Source organism: Eutrema salsugineum, unplaced genomic scaffold (assembly GCF_000478725.1).
Source record: "Eutrema salsugineum unplaced genomic scaffold, Eutsalg1_0 scaffold_10, whole genome shotgun sequence".
NCBI classification, from domain to species: Eukaryota; Viridiplantae; Streptophyta; class Magnoliopsida; order Brassicales; family Brassicaceae; genus Eutrema; species Eutrema salsugineum.
The window spans coordinates 9,887,718-9,902,460 of record NW_006256908.1 but is presented as its reverse complement, the minus strand read 5'-3'; the positions used below and the strand labels follow the sequence as shown (position 1 = coordinate 9,902,460).

The 14,743-nt window shown below is 38.1% G+C and overlaps 3 protein-coding genes across 3 annotated transcripts; 1 reads left to right on the top strand and 2 right to left on the bottom strand.

The window, feature by feature from the left end:
- Window positions 1-816: 816 nt before the first annotated feature.
- LOC18026676 (intron-binding protein aquarius) lies at window positions 817-8,106 on the top strand. Its single transcript, XM_006411039.2, has 14 exons — window positions 817-1,328; window positions 1,427-1,516; window positions 1,793-1,855; window positions 2,107-2,193; window positions 2,283-2,435; window positions 2,523-2,659; window positions 2,842-3,076; window positions 3,240-3,350; window positions 3,867-4,925; window positions 5,010-5,270; window positions 5,744-5,929; window positions 6,043-7,197; window positions 7,285-7,638; window positions 7,745-8,106. Exons 1-14 carry the CDS (start codon window positions 912-914, stop codon window positions 7,964-7,966), a joined length of 4,530 nt encoding a protein of 1,509 aa, XP_006411102.1. The 5' UTR covers window positions 817-911; the 3' UTR covers window positions 7,967-8,106.
- Window positions 8,107-8,248: 142 nt separating this feature from the next.
- LOC18026675 (sodium/pyruvate cotransporter BASS2, chloroplastic) lies at window positions 8,249-11,382 on the bottom strand. Its single transcript, XM_006411038.2, has 13 exons — window positions 11,107-11,382; window positions 10,928-11,030; window positions 10,689-10,809; window positions 10,556-10,597; window positions 10,359-10,472; window positions 10,217-10,279; window positions 9,700-9,827; window positions 9,526-9,607; window positions 9,254-9,305; window positions 9,068-9,165; window positions 8,812-8,970; window positions 8,626-8,715; window positions 8,249-8,529 (listed from the first exon to the last, which is right to left on the bottom strand). The coding sequence occupies exons 1-13, from the start codon at window positions 11,213-11,215 to the stop codon at window positions 8,452-8,454; spliced, it is 1,239 nt and encodes a 412-aa protein (XP_006411101.1). The 5' UTR covers window positions 11,216-11,382; the 3' UTR covers window positions 8,249-8,451.
- A 700-nt stretch (window positions 11,383-12,082) lies between these two features.
- On the bottom strand, window positions 12,083-13,700 carry LOC18026674 (annexin D3). The gene is made up of 6 exons (XM_006411036.2): window positions 13,541-13,700; window positions 13,315-13,460; window positions 13,001-13,228; window positions 12,679-12,891; window positions 12,503-12,595; window positions 12,083-12,410 (listed from the first exon to the last, which is right to left on the bottom strand). The coding sequence occupies exons 1-6, from the start codon at window positions 13,614-13,616 to the stop codon at window positions 12,207-12,209; spliced, it is 960 nt and encodes a 319-aa protein (XP_006411099.1). The 5' UTR covers window positions 13,617-13,700; the 3' UTR covers window positions 12,083-12,206.
- Window positions 13,701-14,743: the final 1,043 nt, after the last annotated feature.

The following is a 14,743-nucleotide window of genomic DNA, read 5'->3' as shown; positions in this document are numbered from 1 at the left end:
ATCGTCTCTGTTAAATTACATCATCAAAGCCCTTTGTGATGAAAATCGATTCATGAAGAGCTTTATGATTACTACAAAACAGTGATGGTGGATGCAACATTTGTGTGGATTATTATGCAAAGTTTCAAAAACAAAAAAAAATTTGTGGATTATTTTGCTTTCAAGTAACGTGCAATACAATTAAAACATATTCACTTCGGAGAATCTTTGAAAACTTAAAATAACCCAAAACACTAGTAAAATCTTCTAAAACAAAACTACAAAAACCGACAGAGAACGTTCAAATAATTTGAGATGATGTTTTCTTTGTGGTAATGTGTATTTGTGAGTATTACTTTATCCTATTATATACACATTAATATTTTTGGGGAAACGCTTGTATTGATAAGCCTCATGGTATGCATGGGACGAGTAGAGCAAAACTGATCAGATCAAATTATTGACGCAACGTAAGGATATATAATCAATTCAAGAACGTTCGGGACCTATTTCTTGAAGGATTTGAGTACAAAAAACTCCTTTTATTATTCAGTATCTGAAGAATAAATAAACAAAAAGCCTACTCATTCAGCGTTGTTGGTTGGGTTCAGGAAATTTTAGATTTTGCGTTAAGGTTTCAAAATTGAAACTCTAACTTCGGTCCAATTCGAAAAATTTCCGGTTTTTGGTTTGGTTTTATTTTTGACTAAAACACTTCTCCAGCTCAAATCGCGGCCCAAGTCCACAGTTATAACGAAACTACCGTCACTCGGGTCGGGTCGGGTTATTAACACCGCCTTTATCTTCGGCGTCGACGATTCACTCCTCCGCGTGGCTTAAGCCCTAAAACTCACACCTTACTATATCTCCACTTCGTTTTCTGTATGTCTTGATTCTTCGCTCTTCCAGAGAGAAAGGAGCTTTCGCGTGAAATGACGAAGGTCTATGGAACAGGCACGTACGACTTCAAGCGCCACAGAGTGGCCGAGTATCCACTGGAGTTACCTAACCATCCCACTGAGAAGCCCCTTGAGTCCAAGCCTGGATCCAATTTGCCGAGCTCCATCACTCTATCGGAGATTCAGCAAGACCGGTTGACGAAGATTGCCGAGGAGACTTGGATTAAGACCGGCGGCAAACTGCCTGAGAAACCGTTCGATCCGGAAGTTGTCAAGGAGATTTATGTGACGGAGCTCAAGGTTACGAGTGGTCGGAAACCGGTTCCGCTGCAGCGAGTCATGATTCTGGAAGTGAGTCAGTACTTGGAGAACTATCTATGGCCCAATTTCGATCCCGAGACGGCCACTTTCGAGCATGTCATGTCCATGATTCTTATGATTAACGAGAAGGTAACCTTGTTTTCCTCGCATTTGAATGTTGAAAAAATGATGAAACATTATTGTGTGAGTTGCAAACAATGAACTAAGAATCGCTTCACGCTTTGTAGTTCCGGGAGAATGTGGCAGCGTGGATTTGCTTTCATGATCGCGAAGATCTATTCAAAGAGTTTCTTCAGAAGGTTCTTCGTCTTAAAGAGGTTTGTGGTCTTCTTTTTTCCGCCAATGTTGTTCCTGTTTTGAGAGTATTTGGATCCTACCTGTGCTTTAAAACATTGTCTAATACCTGGACTCGGTTTCCTTTCTGCGAGCAGTATTAGTATTGATAGTCTTAGCTTTCATGGATTCACATATCAATGCTTTTAGCGTAATAGAATTTGATATATATTTGGGGCATACTGATAAATGATAATCACTAGTTGTTAAACTAAATGTGTATATACTCTGTTCATATTGTCTTTTGCTTACCACTGTAGGGAAGAGACTTGACTATTGCTGAGAAGACAAATTATTTAGTCTTCATGATCAATGCATTCCAGGTTTGTTCTGTTCCTTGAATATAATTATGTTATATAGGTAGCAAGTATTTTAGATTGCTGCTGCACATGATTCAAGATCAGAAAATTCATGATATAGTAGTAAACAGTAATTGCTGAATATATGACTGTGCGCTACTGAGTTAAAAATGTCTGTCAAGATTGTTATTTCACGCGAACAACCTTCTGTTTCACGTTTGTGCACAATCTGTATCCATGTTTTCCTCAGTATCCTTGTCTGCGTGATCTTACAGAGTTTGGAAGACTCGGTGGTTAATGAGACTGTTCTAAGTCTAGCAGGATTACAGTCTTGGCACAGTTTGTCTTACGGACGTTTCCAGGTTGGGGATGCCTTCACACAGATTTTGTTAAGGATGATCAAAATTTTTTGTAGTTGCTCTGATAGCATCATTGGTTCTCACAACTGTAGATGGAGCTCTGCCTTCAACCTGATCTAATAAAAAAATGGAAGAGGTCATCAAAGAAATGGGCAGCTGAGGCAATGTCAAAGGGAGAGCAATTTGATCCATCCTCATTACCCGAAGCAAATTTTGTTCGAGGCCTAATTGAAGAATTCGTCGAGGTAATAAGCCTGATTTTATTAAGCTGAAGTGGTCTATGTAATTCATATATTTCGCAGAGTTATGCCAAATTCATATATTTTTTCCAGGTGCTTGATCACAGGGTTTTTGCGGATGAGGTTGATGACACTGTTGGATCTCATTTGGTCGATGATTCTTCTGTCTTATATTGCGAGAGATTCATGGAATTTCTCATTGATATGCTGAACCAACTTCCAACAAGAAGGTATTAATATTTCACCTCAGGGCTTCTATGCAATTTATTTGCAATAGATGTTTTCTAGAATCACCTGTATTGTGCATTCTAGGTGTCTTCTTGGTCCTGATACGCTGTGGTCATTTCTGTACCATTCATTTACTGGACCTTATTTTTTTTCTTTCTCCATCCCTTCATCTTGATTATTACAGATACCTAAGACCTCTTGTGGCGGACATAGCAGTAGTTGCGAAATGTCGACTGAGTGTCCTATACAAACATGAAAAAGGGAAGCTTTTCGCCCAATTAGTTGACTTGTTACAGTTCTACGAAAAGTTTGAGATTAAGGATCATGATGGAACACAATTAACTGATGATGAAGCACTTCAGTTTCATTACGATCGTTTTATGGCGTTTCAGCTACTTGCCTTTAAGAAAATACCGAAGGTAACCGTGGTGAATTCAATAGATAGTTAGTTTTGTGTAGGTCTTTGGTTTTGTTGCTGATGGGATTTGAAGCCTTCGATCTGCTTTCTTCCTTATTCTCTAGTAATTTTTTTGGGGAATGTTCTCTTAATTCTCACATTGTTTGTTATCTTGTTTGCTTCAGTTGCGAGATCTGTCTTTGGCTAACATTGGTTCGGTTCATAAGAGTTCTGATCTTCGGAGGAGATTGTCGGCGCTTTCTCTTGAAGATTTAAGGGATGTCGTCTGTTCAAAGGTATATATCTTGAAAGCTTATTCTTGTAAGTTCACATATGAAATATCATCTTTGGGCAGTATAATACAAACTCTGCATGGGGTTCCAGGATATCATTATAAAAATCACGCTGAGGCAATCTATGATGATCATGTGTTTTCTGCCAGTTTCATTTATTAAGGGTCTTATAGTTGTGAGCTTCAGTAAATAAGATTGGCAATTGGTTAGCAAAAACACAATACAAAGTCTAAGTTGGCATGGTAAGAGATCTATGAGTTGACACAAATGTAGAAGTCGGATATCTGCTTGTGTAGATTCCCATTACAGTATGATGCACAGTAGTGGCGTTAGAAATCACTCGAGAGATGTATTTTGTGCCGGTAGAGGTTGGCAAGAAAATATGTAATTGCATTTGCTTCTTGCTGCTACTGATTTTAGTTTTTTTTTTATAATTCTTATGTTTGCCTTAGAGTTTCACTTATGACAATATATACCTTGCCACCTACATTGGTTCTCATTTCATTTGCTTTTTTACAGCTCAAACTGGTTTCAAGACATGATCCTTGGGCAGATAGTAAGGATTTTCTGATTGAGGTCGTTGTCTCCTCTTTTGAGAAGCAACAGTCTCAGAAAGAAGCCATAAATGCTCTGCCTTTGTACCCAAATGAGCAAATCATGTGGGACGAAAGTGTTATTCCAAGCATTAACTATTCTGGGGAAGGTTGCCTTGCTCTTCCAAAGCTTAATCTTCAGTTTCTAACACTCCATGATTACCTCCTCAGAAACTTCAATCTCTTCCGTCTAGAGTCTACCTATGAGATACGTGAAGATATACAAGAAGCTGTACCACATCTTCTTGCGCACATAAATAATGAGGGAGAAACTGCTTTTCGTGGTTGGTCACGAATGGCCGTTCCGATTAATAAATTCCAAATTGCTCAGGTGAAACAGCCTAATATTGGCGAAGAAAAGCCATCATCTGTGACTGCAGAAGTTACCTTCAGTATTAAGAGTTACAGAAATCAGATACGATCTGAATGGAATTCCCTTAAAGAGCATGATGTACTGTTTTTGCTTTGTATACGCCCTTCATTTGAGCCATTAGGTGCAGAAGAAGCTGATAAAGCTACAGTACCACAGAGGCTCGGGCTCCAGTATGTTCGTGGTTGTGAAATCATCGATATCCGCGATGAGGAGGGTAATCTGATGAATGATTTTACTGGAAGAGTTAAACGGGATGAGTGGAAGCCCCCAAAAGGTGAAATGAGGACTGTGACTGTTGCTTTAGATGCTGCACAGTATCACATAGATGTTACAGACATTGCTGAAAAAGGTGCCGAAGACGTGTATAGCACATTTAATGTGCTAATGAGGAGGAAACCAAAAGAGAACAACTTCAAGGCTATTCTGGAATCTATCAGAGATCTCATGAATGAATATTGTATTGTTCCGGAGTGGTTGCATAATGTTTTTCTGGGATATGGCAACCCTTCTGCTGCACAGTGGCCTAATATGCCAAACCTATTGGAAACCGTGGACTTCAAAGATACTTTCCTTGATGCAAATCATCTCAGTGAAAGTTTTCCAGATTACGAGGTTGGTAATTTTTTTTCTTGTTTATATGATGGGATTTAAAACTACTTCGTCCTTTTGCCATGTCTCATGACTCTTGCACCTTAGGTGTCTTTCGTCAATGCTGATGGTGCTGAAGTTCTGGATCCAAGGCCTCCGTTTCGAATCACTCTTCCAAAGACACTAAAAGGGAATGCTAATGCTCTTTCTGGAAATAAAATATCTGAAGTAAATCCAGCAGACAATGTTGATGCGGTGGATGTTTCCCCGAAGGAGAAACTTATTGTCGAAGCATATACCCCACCTGACCCAGGGCCTTACCCTCAGGATCAGCCGAAGCAGAACTCAGTTAAATTTACGCCTACACAGGTACCACTAATTCTACATCCTCAGAGCAGTATACTCATTTGATTAGGACCATTTCGTTATTATGTAATTGTGCTGGCTATTCTCATCAGCTTTTGTTATTCTTGACGATGCGAACTTGATCATCTTAGAATTTATGTATCCTTACAGAACAATCAAGTCATACGAGAATGCTATTCATCATCTATATGCTTCGTTGTGTTTGATATCTGAAAGTTAATAACCTATATAAACTTTTTGCGCATTTCTTTCCAACGAATAGTAAAGCATCTAGTTTAGTTTTGTCTCTTTGATCGAGTTAAGTAGATTGTACCCCTGCTATTACCTGATGTTTAAAAGCATTTTTCCCCTCAATGACGGGACCTTTCTTCTCTGCTGATTGATAAAATATTCCCAAAACATTGTCTTGGATTCAAGACGTATGATATTTAGTTGCAACTTTTAATCAAATCATCATACCTACTACTGTCCTGCAGGTTGGAGCGATTATCTCTGGTATTCAGCCTGGGCTAACTATGGTGGTTGGTCCACCGGGTACCGGAAAGACAGATACAGCAGTGCAAATCTTAAATGTTCTATATCACAATTGTCCTTCTCAAAGGACCTTAATTATCACTCATTCAAATCAAGCTTTGAATGATCTTTTTGAGAAGATAATGGAGGTACTATTGGCATCTCTCTGCCTTTTTTTTTTCAGTAATATGTTGTAATATCTTATGGTTTACATGTTTAACGGGCCCTGACAGACAAATGTTACATGGGTTTGGTTTTTCAGAGGGATGTACCAGCGCGGTATCTACTTCGTTTGGGTCAGGGTGAACAAGAGCTTGCCACTGATCTTGACTTTAGCAGACAAGGCCGTGTCAATGCCATGCTTGTTCGACGTTTAGAACTGCTCAACGAGGTTGAGAGACTAGCAAGATCTCTTCAACTTCCAGAGGATGTAGGTTATACTTGTGAAACAGCTGGGTATTTCTGGTTGCTTCATGTATACTCACGTTGGGAGCTATTTCTTGCTGCTTGTGCTGGAAATGAAAACAATCCATCTTTCGTTCAAGATCGCTTCCCGTTCAAGGATTTCTTCTCAGACACCCCTAAGCCTGTTTTTAGTGGGGAGTCATTTGAGAAAGACATGAGGGCAGCTAAAGGTTGTTTCTCTCATCTCAAGACTGTGTTCCAAGAGCTAGAAGAGTGTAGGGCCTTTGAACTACTAAAGTCAACTGCTGATAGAGCAAATTACCTGATGACCAAACAAGCAAAGATAGTAGCAATGACGTGTACTCATGCGGCATTAAAGAGGAGAGATTTTCTTCAGTTGGGGTTCAAGTATGATAACTTATTGATGGAAGAAAGTGCTCAGATTTTGGAAATTGAGACATTCATACCAATGTTGCTTCAGAGGCAAGAAGATGGTCATGCACGACTCAAGCGCTGTATATTGATTGGTGATCACCACCAGCTGCCTCCTGTGGTGAAGAATATGGCTTTCCAGAAATATAGTCACATGGATCAGAGTTTGTTTACGAGGTTTGTTCGTCTTGGTATCCCATATATTGAGCTTAACGCTCAAGGAAGAGCCAGGCCAAGCCTAGCTAAGCTGTACAACTGGAGATACAGAGACTTGGGAGACCTTTCCATTGTTAAGGAAGCACCCATATTTCACAGAGCGAATGCTGGATTCTCATATGAGTATCAGTTGATTAATGTGCCTGATTACGAGGGGAAAGGAGAGTCGACACCATCTCCATGGTTTTATCAAAATCAAGGAGAAGCTGAATATATTGTCAGTGTCTATATATACATGAGATTGCTAGGATATCCTGCTAACAAGATATCCATATTGACGACATATAATGGGCAAAAGCTCTTAATCCGTGATGTTATCAACCGTCGATGTGTTCCCTATGCTTTCATCGGCCCGCCAAGCAAGGTAAAATATCCTACTCAAGTATTTGTTAGATGTAATGACTTAGTCTAGGTTTCTGAGAGTTTGACTGTTTTGGTGTTGTTATCTTAGGTGACTACAGTGGACAAGTTCCAAGGACAACAGAATGATTTTATTCTGCTGTCTCTCGTACGGACAAGGTTTGTTGGACATTTACGTGATGTAAGAAGGTTGGTAGTTGCAATGTCACGTGCTCGGCTCGGTTTGTATGTGTTCTGCCGACGATCTCTCTTTGAACAATGCTATGAACTGCAACCAACGTTTCAACTTCTTCTGAAAAGACCCGATCGGCTAGGCCTCAATCTGAGTGAGAACACAACAGCTTATACAGATCGCGCCGTCGAGGAAGTTGGAAATCCTTATCTTGTCCATGATGCTCAAGAGATGGCACACATTGTTCACGATAGGATCAACGAGTTCTACAAGGTAACACAGAGACACAAACTACTTGGCTTGGAGAACTAAATTCCTTTGTTGTTTCGGAAACTTGGTTTGTTTCATGTATGATGTTAATTGTTTCTTTGCGGGACAGGCACAAGGCGTGTATGAGCAATACCAGAATTACATGCCACAAATAGAAGACGGTAATCAGGACATGGAGAGTGATGCAGCTGTAGGTGCAGATGGTGAATCTGAGAAGAAGATGCAGCCAGACTTAGACGGCGTAGCTGATGATGAATCATCGAAGGAAGTGGTTGGAATGGAGGTGGACAATGGATTTAGCAGTGAGAATGGAAAGGCTGACGAGAATTAGAACAGATTAATCTTTGTAATTTTACGCGCAGACAGGGCCGTGCCTATGTTATGCTATGGATTGAGAAACTTTGGCATATGGCCTAATTTTATGAAAATACTCTTAAAATTTTATTTTTTACAAAACATATTATATTATAATTTGAAGCTCACATATTTATATCTTTTGAAATTCAAAAGAAAGGTTTTATTTAATAATTTTTTTTCCACATAAAAAATATTTAAATGGATATTTCAGTGAGAGCTAGTAAATGGTTGAGATAAACAAAGGACAAAAAAATTGACCACAAATTCAACATGCACTCTTGTTTTTGTATTTTCAATACAAGTCTTTCTTAATGTCTATTTCAATTCAACAAAATCTTTTCAATACAAGTCTTTTCTTAATGTCTATTTCAGTTCAACAAAAAGGAGCATGCTTACAAACATTACAACAATCCCATTTTTTGGAGAAGACACATAAGTACTGTTTTTTTCCTACTTCATTCACTCTTTGAAGTCATCCTTGTCATCTGCCGGAATAGGTTGGTTTCTCCAAAACACGGCTAGGCCGCTCCCACCAAGCTGCAAAATGCATTTGAAAACATATAATTACAACAAATGCCATTGTGCATAACGGCCTACACTTGGAATTATTACATAATGACTATGAAAACTTACCGCCATACAGACAACACTGACCGCAGAAGGAACAGCGACAAGAGGGTTTGTGAAATGCTTTTGGGCAAGCAAGAACCCAAGCGCTGAACTCTGCGGATTGCAAAAACACAACCAAGATTCTTCAACAAGAAAATATTAACAATACAAACGGCAATATATTGATTGGTGTAATACAAATGAACTTACTTGCATTCCACATTCTATGGAAATGGTGCGAGAAGTGGACTCGCCGAAAGAAAACTTTGATATCCAATAGCCAATAGCAAATGCTGCGGCATGAAGTAGTGCCACCGGGAGTATAAGTTGAGCTCCTTGTGTTCTCAAAACCGTTGAAACTTGTCCAATCTTTTCAAAAGAGAAAATTATTAATAATCAATACTACTTAGTTTTCACTTAAAGAAAATTCAATAAAAGTTATTTTCTGGTTATATGAACTACTTACAGGACTGGCACAAAGAAGAGTGGTCAGAATGACTCCGATTAGAGGTGTCACTGTTATAATCTTCGACGTAAATTTAGGAAAGAACTCATTGGCCAGAACTGTCACACAATGCAGAAAAAAAGAATTTAGTCCCTAATGAATCATAGGCAAATTCACTGATATGGAAACACTTAGCACCATACTTACCTCCAACTATAGTAGGCATCAACACTACTTGAAAAGTGCTAACAGCAAGTCCCTGATAAATTAAAAAAAATAGATCCATAAGCTCTTGTTATGGCGGGCTGCAACTATCGTGTTATATACTTCTACTTTGCTTCTTTCTACTTTGATCATTCAGTAACTTTTACCGAATTAAAGATGATTCATATTTTCGCTTAATGAAATGAATCTTATAAGCTACAATTTACTGCAATCTTGCATGAATTGATTCAAAATAGTTACAAAGAAAAACTCACAGCAGCATCAACGGGAACAAGCTGGCCAGCAAGAAGCTTAGTGAGAAGAGGAGTCATTATAATAGCCCCAATGGTTGAACACCTACAAAATTAGAGAACAGATTTTATATATTAAAAAAAAAATTTGTGGCCTCCAACCACATTCAATAACGAAAAAGGAAGATAAAAGTATACGTTGTCATGAGTACAGAGAGAGCTACATTCCCCTTGGAAATGTAGGTTGCAACGTTCGAGGCCTGTCCTCCAGGGCAGCATGAGACGAGGATAAGACCAGTCGCAAGAGGTGCCGAAAGCTTAAGAGTCTAAAATCAAAACACAGAAAAAGGTTTGTATTAGTTGGCTCTTCGACACTCATCAACAACCAAATAACCAAATAATAGTACAAGAGGAAGCCCTCAAGGAGAAAGTGAGTATCAGAGGAATTATTGCGGTAAAAAAGACATGGTGATTCAAACTTTTCAAGAAAAAAAAAAGTGATGTTTGGACGTGGAAAACACTTGGATCTAAGTTAATCAAGTAATAATCAAAGAAAATACCAATAAATTAACATTTAACTTGGTTAAAGCGAATAACAGCCTAAAGAAGTAAAACGAATGGAACCAATTTCTTGAAGAAAACAGAACGAAAGAGAAGCATTCATTTCAGAAAAGAAAATAGAATTTGATGTGACAGACATTAAAGGAAAACATACCATTGCGATGAGAAAACCTAGAATTGGTTTGATTAAATATTGCGCAAGAAAACCAACACCCACCTGCAAGAGGACTCTAAATGTTAAACGGGTAACACATCTAACAGAGAGAATAAAAAAATCAGTGTTCATTGGCTCTCACCGTCCATGGATTACGTAAACATCTTCTGAAATCCTCAAACGTAAGAGTTAATCCCATGGAAAGCATGAGAAATCCCAGACCTAGAGTGAAGAGGTCTGTTTCCAACCATGTAACCTACAGAGACATAATCTATTATAGCGAGAGACACGGATTGCAATAGATAAAACAAAAACAAATAAGAAGCATATATAGCATACCAAAGATGGCTTGAAGATGCCAACAAGTGTTCCCAAAATAACCTGCACAAAGAAATCATCACATTCACCATTTTGAAATATAAAAAAATGCATATAGCTGTTCATCAAAGAAGAGTGGAAAGTAAGGAAGTACCCAAAGTGGGAAAAGGGTCGTTAAAAGTTCAATAATTTTCTCGTACTGGCCAAGCTCCTTAGGAGTTTCAGGTACATCACCCGACAAATCTGCAGCAGCCTTACAAGCAACTCGGCTGCTCCTGTAAAAATTACAATGTCCATCTTAAAAAAAACTGAAAGGGGAAAACTTTAAACTCAATGTACACCTAACTGGAGCAAATTACATCAATGGATCACTCTATCTAGCACTAGAGATACCTGGAGGCAGCTGATTCAAGAGCAAAGACAGAGCGTAATGGTTTACTGTTCTGAATCCTCAAACTTATTCCAGCTTTGCTAACCGATAACAACTTGGGAGAAACTGAAAAACAAAAACACCAAAATGATTCAGCAAAAAAGAGACTCCTTTTTTAAAGGGATCTCTGAGTTGTACATACCTAAGTGAGATTGAGCTCTCCTCGTAGCAGGAACCCAGGAAGCGCCGATACCACTGTTGCATTGACTTAATCTACCATCAGTAGGCAGAATTCTAGAAATGGAGGCCATGTGATTTTAGCGAAAGGGTTTTAGGATCACCACAGAGAGAGGCTTCACAAAAATGAACAGAGGCGACGACGACTCCAAAGAAGCAGGAAGAAAGGGTTTTTGTGGTGGGAGAGGAGGAGAGCCACACATTCTTCTATTTGTCCCTTTTTATCACCAATCCTATCTGAAAAATATCTCAAAGACAAAATCAGATTGGTCAATTTTTAGAGTTTGCAACTCCTTCGATGGGTTTTAATCAAAAATTAATTTTTCATTAATAATTTAAGACTACTAGTATATAACAACGGACTTCACATTTATTTTCTATCTTCAATTGTCAAAGGATGAGCAAAATATTATTCCTTACTTGATCACAAAACTGATAACACTAAAGTCCAAAGACAGAGCTATCAAACTCGGACAAACTCAAAGCAAACAAAAAAAAGGGGAAAGAAGCAAAACAAGTTCTAATAAAGAATGCAACCAGAAACAAGTCATGATGAAAAATTCACTGTAAGTCCGGTTTAGACACTTGCTCTGGTTTTTGTCCGAGGCAAAATTCTTCTGCCTTTCGTCGCGGATTATCGGAGTTTTTCCTCCGTAGAAAGACACGTCAGCATAGACTTGCTAACATGAGCTCCTCGTGTCAATCTGTGAAATCGGAATCGCCTGCCTCGCCGCCGGAGTTTTGATCAAGCGTCGCTTTCTGTTTCCCACGCAAGAAGACACGTTCACACGTGCCATTCTCGCTTATCTAAATATATTGGGCTTCAGCTGTTTTATTTGTGGCCCACTATTAAAGCTTCAGTCTGTGGCTTCCCTGATTTGTAATTTGTTTTTTTTTACTTGCTTAGTTTTTAAACCTTTGTTGTTAATTATCATACAAAGTCAAGAACCAAGAGTAGTGGTTTGATTATTTTATAATAACATTGTTCAAATGGGAGTTGGAAAATGAAGTCTTTGTTACAAGGTCACAAGCAAAAGCCAAGAATATGAAAATTCAAAACAAAGATCAGATTTTGGAACCAAGCAAGGTGATGAGGAAGTCCTTGTAGTCTCCGGAAACATCACCAATAATAGCGTTATCCATGCTTGAATTGTACATATTGAAATACTCTCCCCTTACTTTCATCAGATCGATCTCTGCTCGCGTCACGATCGCTCTCGTCAACGAATCTTCATCTGTTCCAAATCCCTCAATAGACTCACTCACAACCTGCAAAATAAAAAACACACAACATTTGATGGATCTCTTCTTAAATAATCCTTGTGCTTTCCAAATTAATTTCCAACAAATGTTTTAGTTACCTTTGCAAAGTGTTTCTCAGGGGAATCAATGCACAAGATTACCATCTGCAATAGACTTCTCAGATCAGCATCTCCGGGGCATCCCTCAACATCCTGTCCCATATATAACACAACAAACATGAAGTATCCAAGAAGAGAACAATAAAAATATCAAAGAACTTAAAGATGTTTTAAACCTTATCTATTGTGTTCCCATAACTCTGCTTGTAAGCAACAAAAGTTTGTCTAAGCTGGTATACACTGCGAGTCCCTAATATGTAGAGGACATGATCGTGATCCAATTGCTTCTTTGTTATGGCTTCACGTAGCATAGCTGACTCGATTGTAGCTACTTCTGCATCAACCTTGTCTTTGTCATATCTGAATGAACTTGCCAAGGTCACCAGTAACTGTTTGCAGTTTTTATATACCATAAAGTCATCAAATTTGAGCTTTTCATCATTAGAAATCCAAAAGATTGTCTTTTTATATCTGAAATTGAAAAATGAAAGTAAAGACCTTTGGAAGAGGAAAAGGCACAGAGGAAGCAATGTGTTCTTCAAGGGATGAGTCGAAGAGAGAACAGTAAGCTTTCCTAACAGCAATCAGATATGTTGGAGAGGTTGTGCAAGAGATCTCTACGAGAACCTTGAGTTTATTTATCCCTTTCTTTTTCTCCTTCAAAACCTTGTTCGCTAGCCTTGCGTCTCTCTCTGCTGGATCATAAGTCCACAAGATCACAGCTTTCTGCCATTGAATCAGATGTTTTGTTTTTCTCATGTTTATAAAGAAATCTATCTATCAATCTATAATGATGAAAAGAGGTGCTTTACCATGAAATCACCAGACAGTTCAGAGGAGAGATCATCGATAAGATCTTTGCCGTATTTCTCTTTGTAACTTTCTCTGATTTTTCTTCTTTGGCTCTCGTTTCTTTTTCCTAACACTCGTATAATCGCCTTCTCGTCTGTTCCCCATCCTGCAAACAAGAAACATTCCAATCAAATTATAATCCAACGAAATGGCTTTCGTGAATGCAGAAATTGCTTTGTAACGTACCTCGAAAAGCTTGATTGAGAGTTTCGGAATCCTGAGCTGGAGAAGGAACTTCTTCTGGTACTCTAATGGTGGCCATTTGAGATTTTCCTCTGTTTTCTCTTCCTTCTTCTCTCTCTTTCTCTGTTTTTCCCTTTTTTAATTTCTCTCTCTCTTGTTTTGTTTCAATCCGTTTTTAGTTACTTTGGTGTAATTTAAGCTGTTGGGGAATCTTATTTGACATAAATACCCCCGAAGACGTTACTGTAATAATTTTTTTTTTACTCGAGGATATTGACTCGGAGGGTCCGATACTAATTATATATTACTGAGTAGTCACTCTATTTATAACTATTTTCACAATCTATCCGATACTTACTACTTTAACCCAAGAGCTCCTTCAATTTTTATTTTTTTGGCCAAGAACCTTGGAGCTTAAGATAACGTTTAAGCTTTTAAGTTTCACGTTCTTCCCTTTTTGTCAACCTTTTAAGTATTAAGTCATACAAAATGAGATACTTTTTTTGATTAAAGACTAGATGCTTAGTAACATGTGCGTCTGACCTGGATTTCGAATTTAATATATGTGTATCTCTATTAATAATGTTTTATAGTTGATATGAAACACTATAAGACTCAAATTTTTTTTGTTGATATTACATTGTGTTTTGAAAAAAGGAAATATAGGGAATCAGGGATATAGTAAGTTGTGTGCGTTATAAACTAATATGTTATAGGATTTTTTTTTTTGTTATATAAAATAATAGATTCAGCTAAGAGAATGGAAAATGACGGGGATCTTGTGACTGACGAATAAGTATAACCGAAACAAATAAAAGAGATAGCGAAACGCAAATCATACACAGCTATTAGCTGTCCCCTCTACAATTATTGTAAGTCGTTACTTTCGTGTAAAACGTGAGCAATTGTTTGTTTTTTTTCTCATAAACGAAGCATATCCCTTGCCATACGTACAATAATGCTCAGCTCTTTAATTGGATATTAATTGATTGACCAAATATTTCTTTTGTGAAATGGACACATGCAGGTACGATAAACATGTGGTTGCTGAACAATTCCAACGACGACAGATATTCAGCCATAACTTTTCTGTAAAAAAACCATGTTATGCTTGTTGGAGTATATTCATAACGTTATCTTACGATATCGCGAAGCAAATGTGATTGAGGCTTCTCATCTACTCTTTTTTTTAATCGATTACGTGCA

Bases quoted from the DNA above. Each gene is read 5' to 3' on its own strand.
- LOC18026676 (XM_006411039.2), top strand. From the start codon at position 912: ATGACGAAGGTCTATGGAACAGGCACGTACGACTTCAAGCGCCACAGA. The intron at 1,856-2,106 runs GTTTGTTCTGTT...GTGATCTTACAG, and splicing joins TCATGATCAATGCATTCCAG to AGTTTGGAAGACTCGGTGGT. The intron at 2,436-2,522 runs GTAATAAGCCTG...TATTTTTTCCAG, and splicing joins TAATTGAAGAATTCGTCGAG to GTGCTTGATCACAGGGTTTT.
- LOC18026675 (XM_006411038.2), bottom strand. From the start codon at position 11,215: ATGGCCTCCATTTCTAGAATTCTGCCTACTGATGGTAGATTAAGTCAA. The intron at 9,608-9,699 runs GTATACTTTTAT...CTAATTTTGTAG, and splicing joins CTCTCTGTACTCATGACAAC to GTGTTCAACCATTGGGGCTA. The intron at 9,166-9,253 runs GTAAGTATGGTG...ATTGTGTGACAG, and splicing joins GATGCCTACTATAGTTGGAG to TTCTGGCCAATGAGTTCTTT.
- LOC18026674 (XM_006411036.2), bottom strand. From the start codon at position 13,616: ATGGCCACCATTAGAGTACCAGAAGAAGTTCCTTCTCCAGCTCAGGAT. The intron at 12,892-13,000 runs GTCTTTACTTTC...AACTGCAAACAG, and splicing joins TGCCTTTTCCTCTTCCAAAG to TTACTGGTGACCTTGGCAAG. The intron at 12,411-12,502 runs GTAACTAAAACA...TTTATTTTGCAG, and splicing joins CTGAGAAACACTTTGCAAAG to GTTGTGAGTGAGTCTATTGA.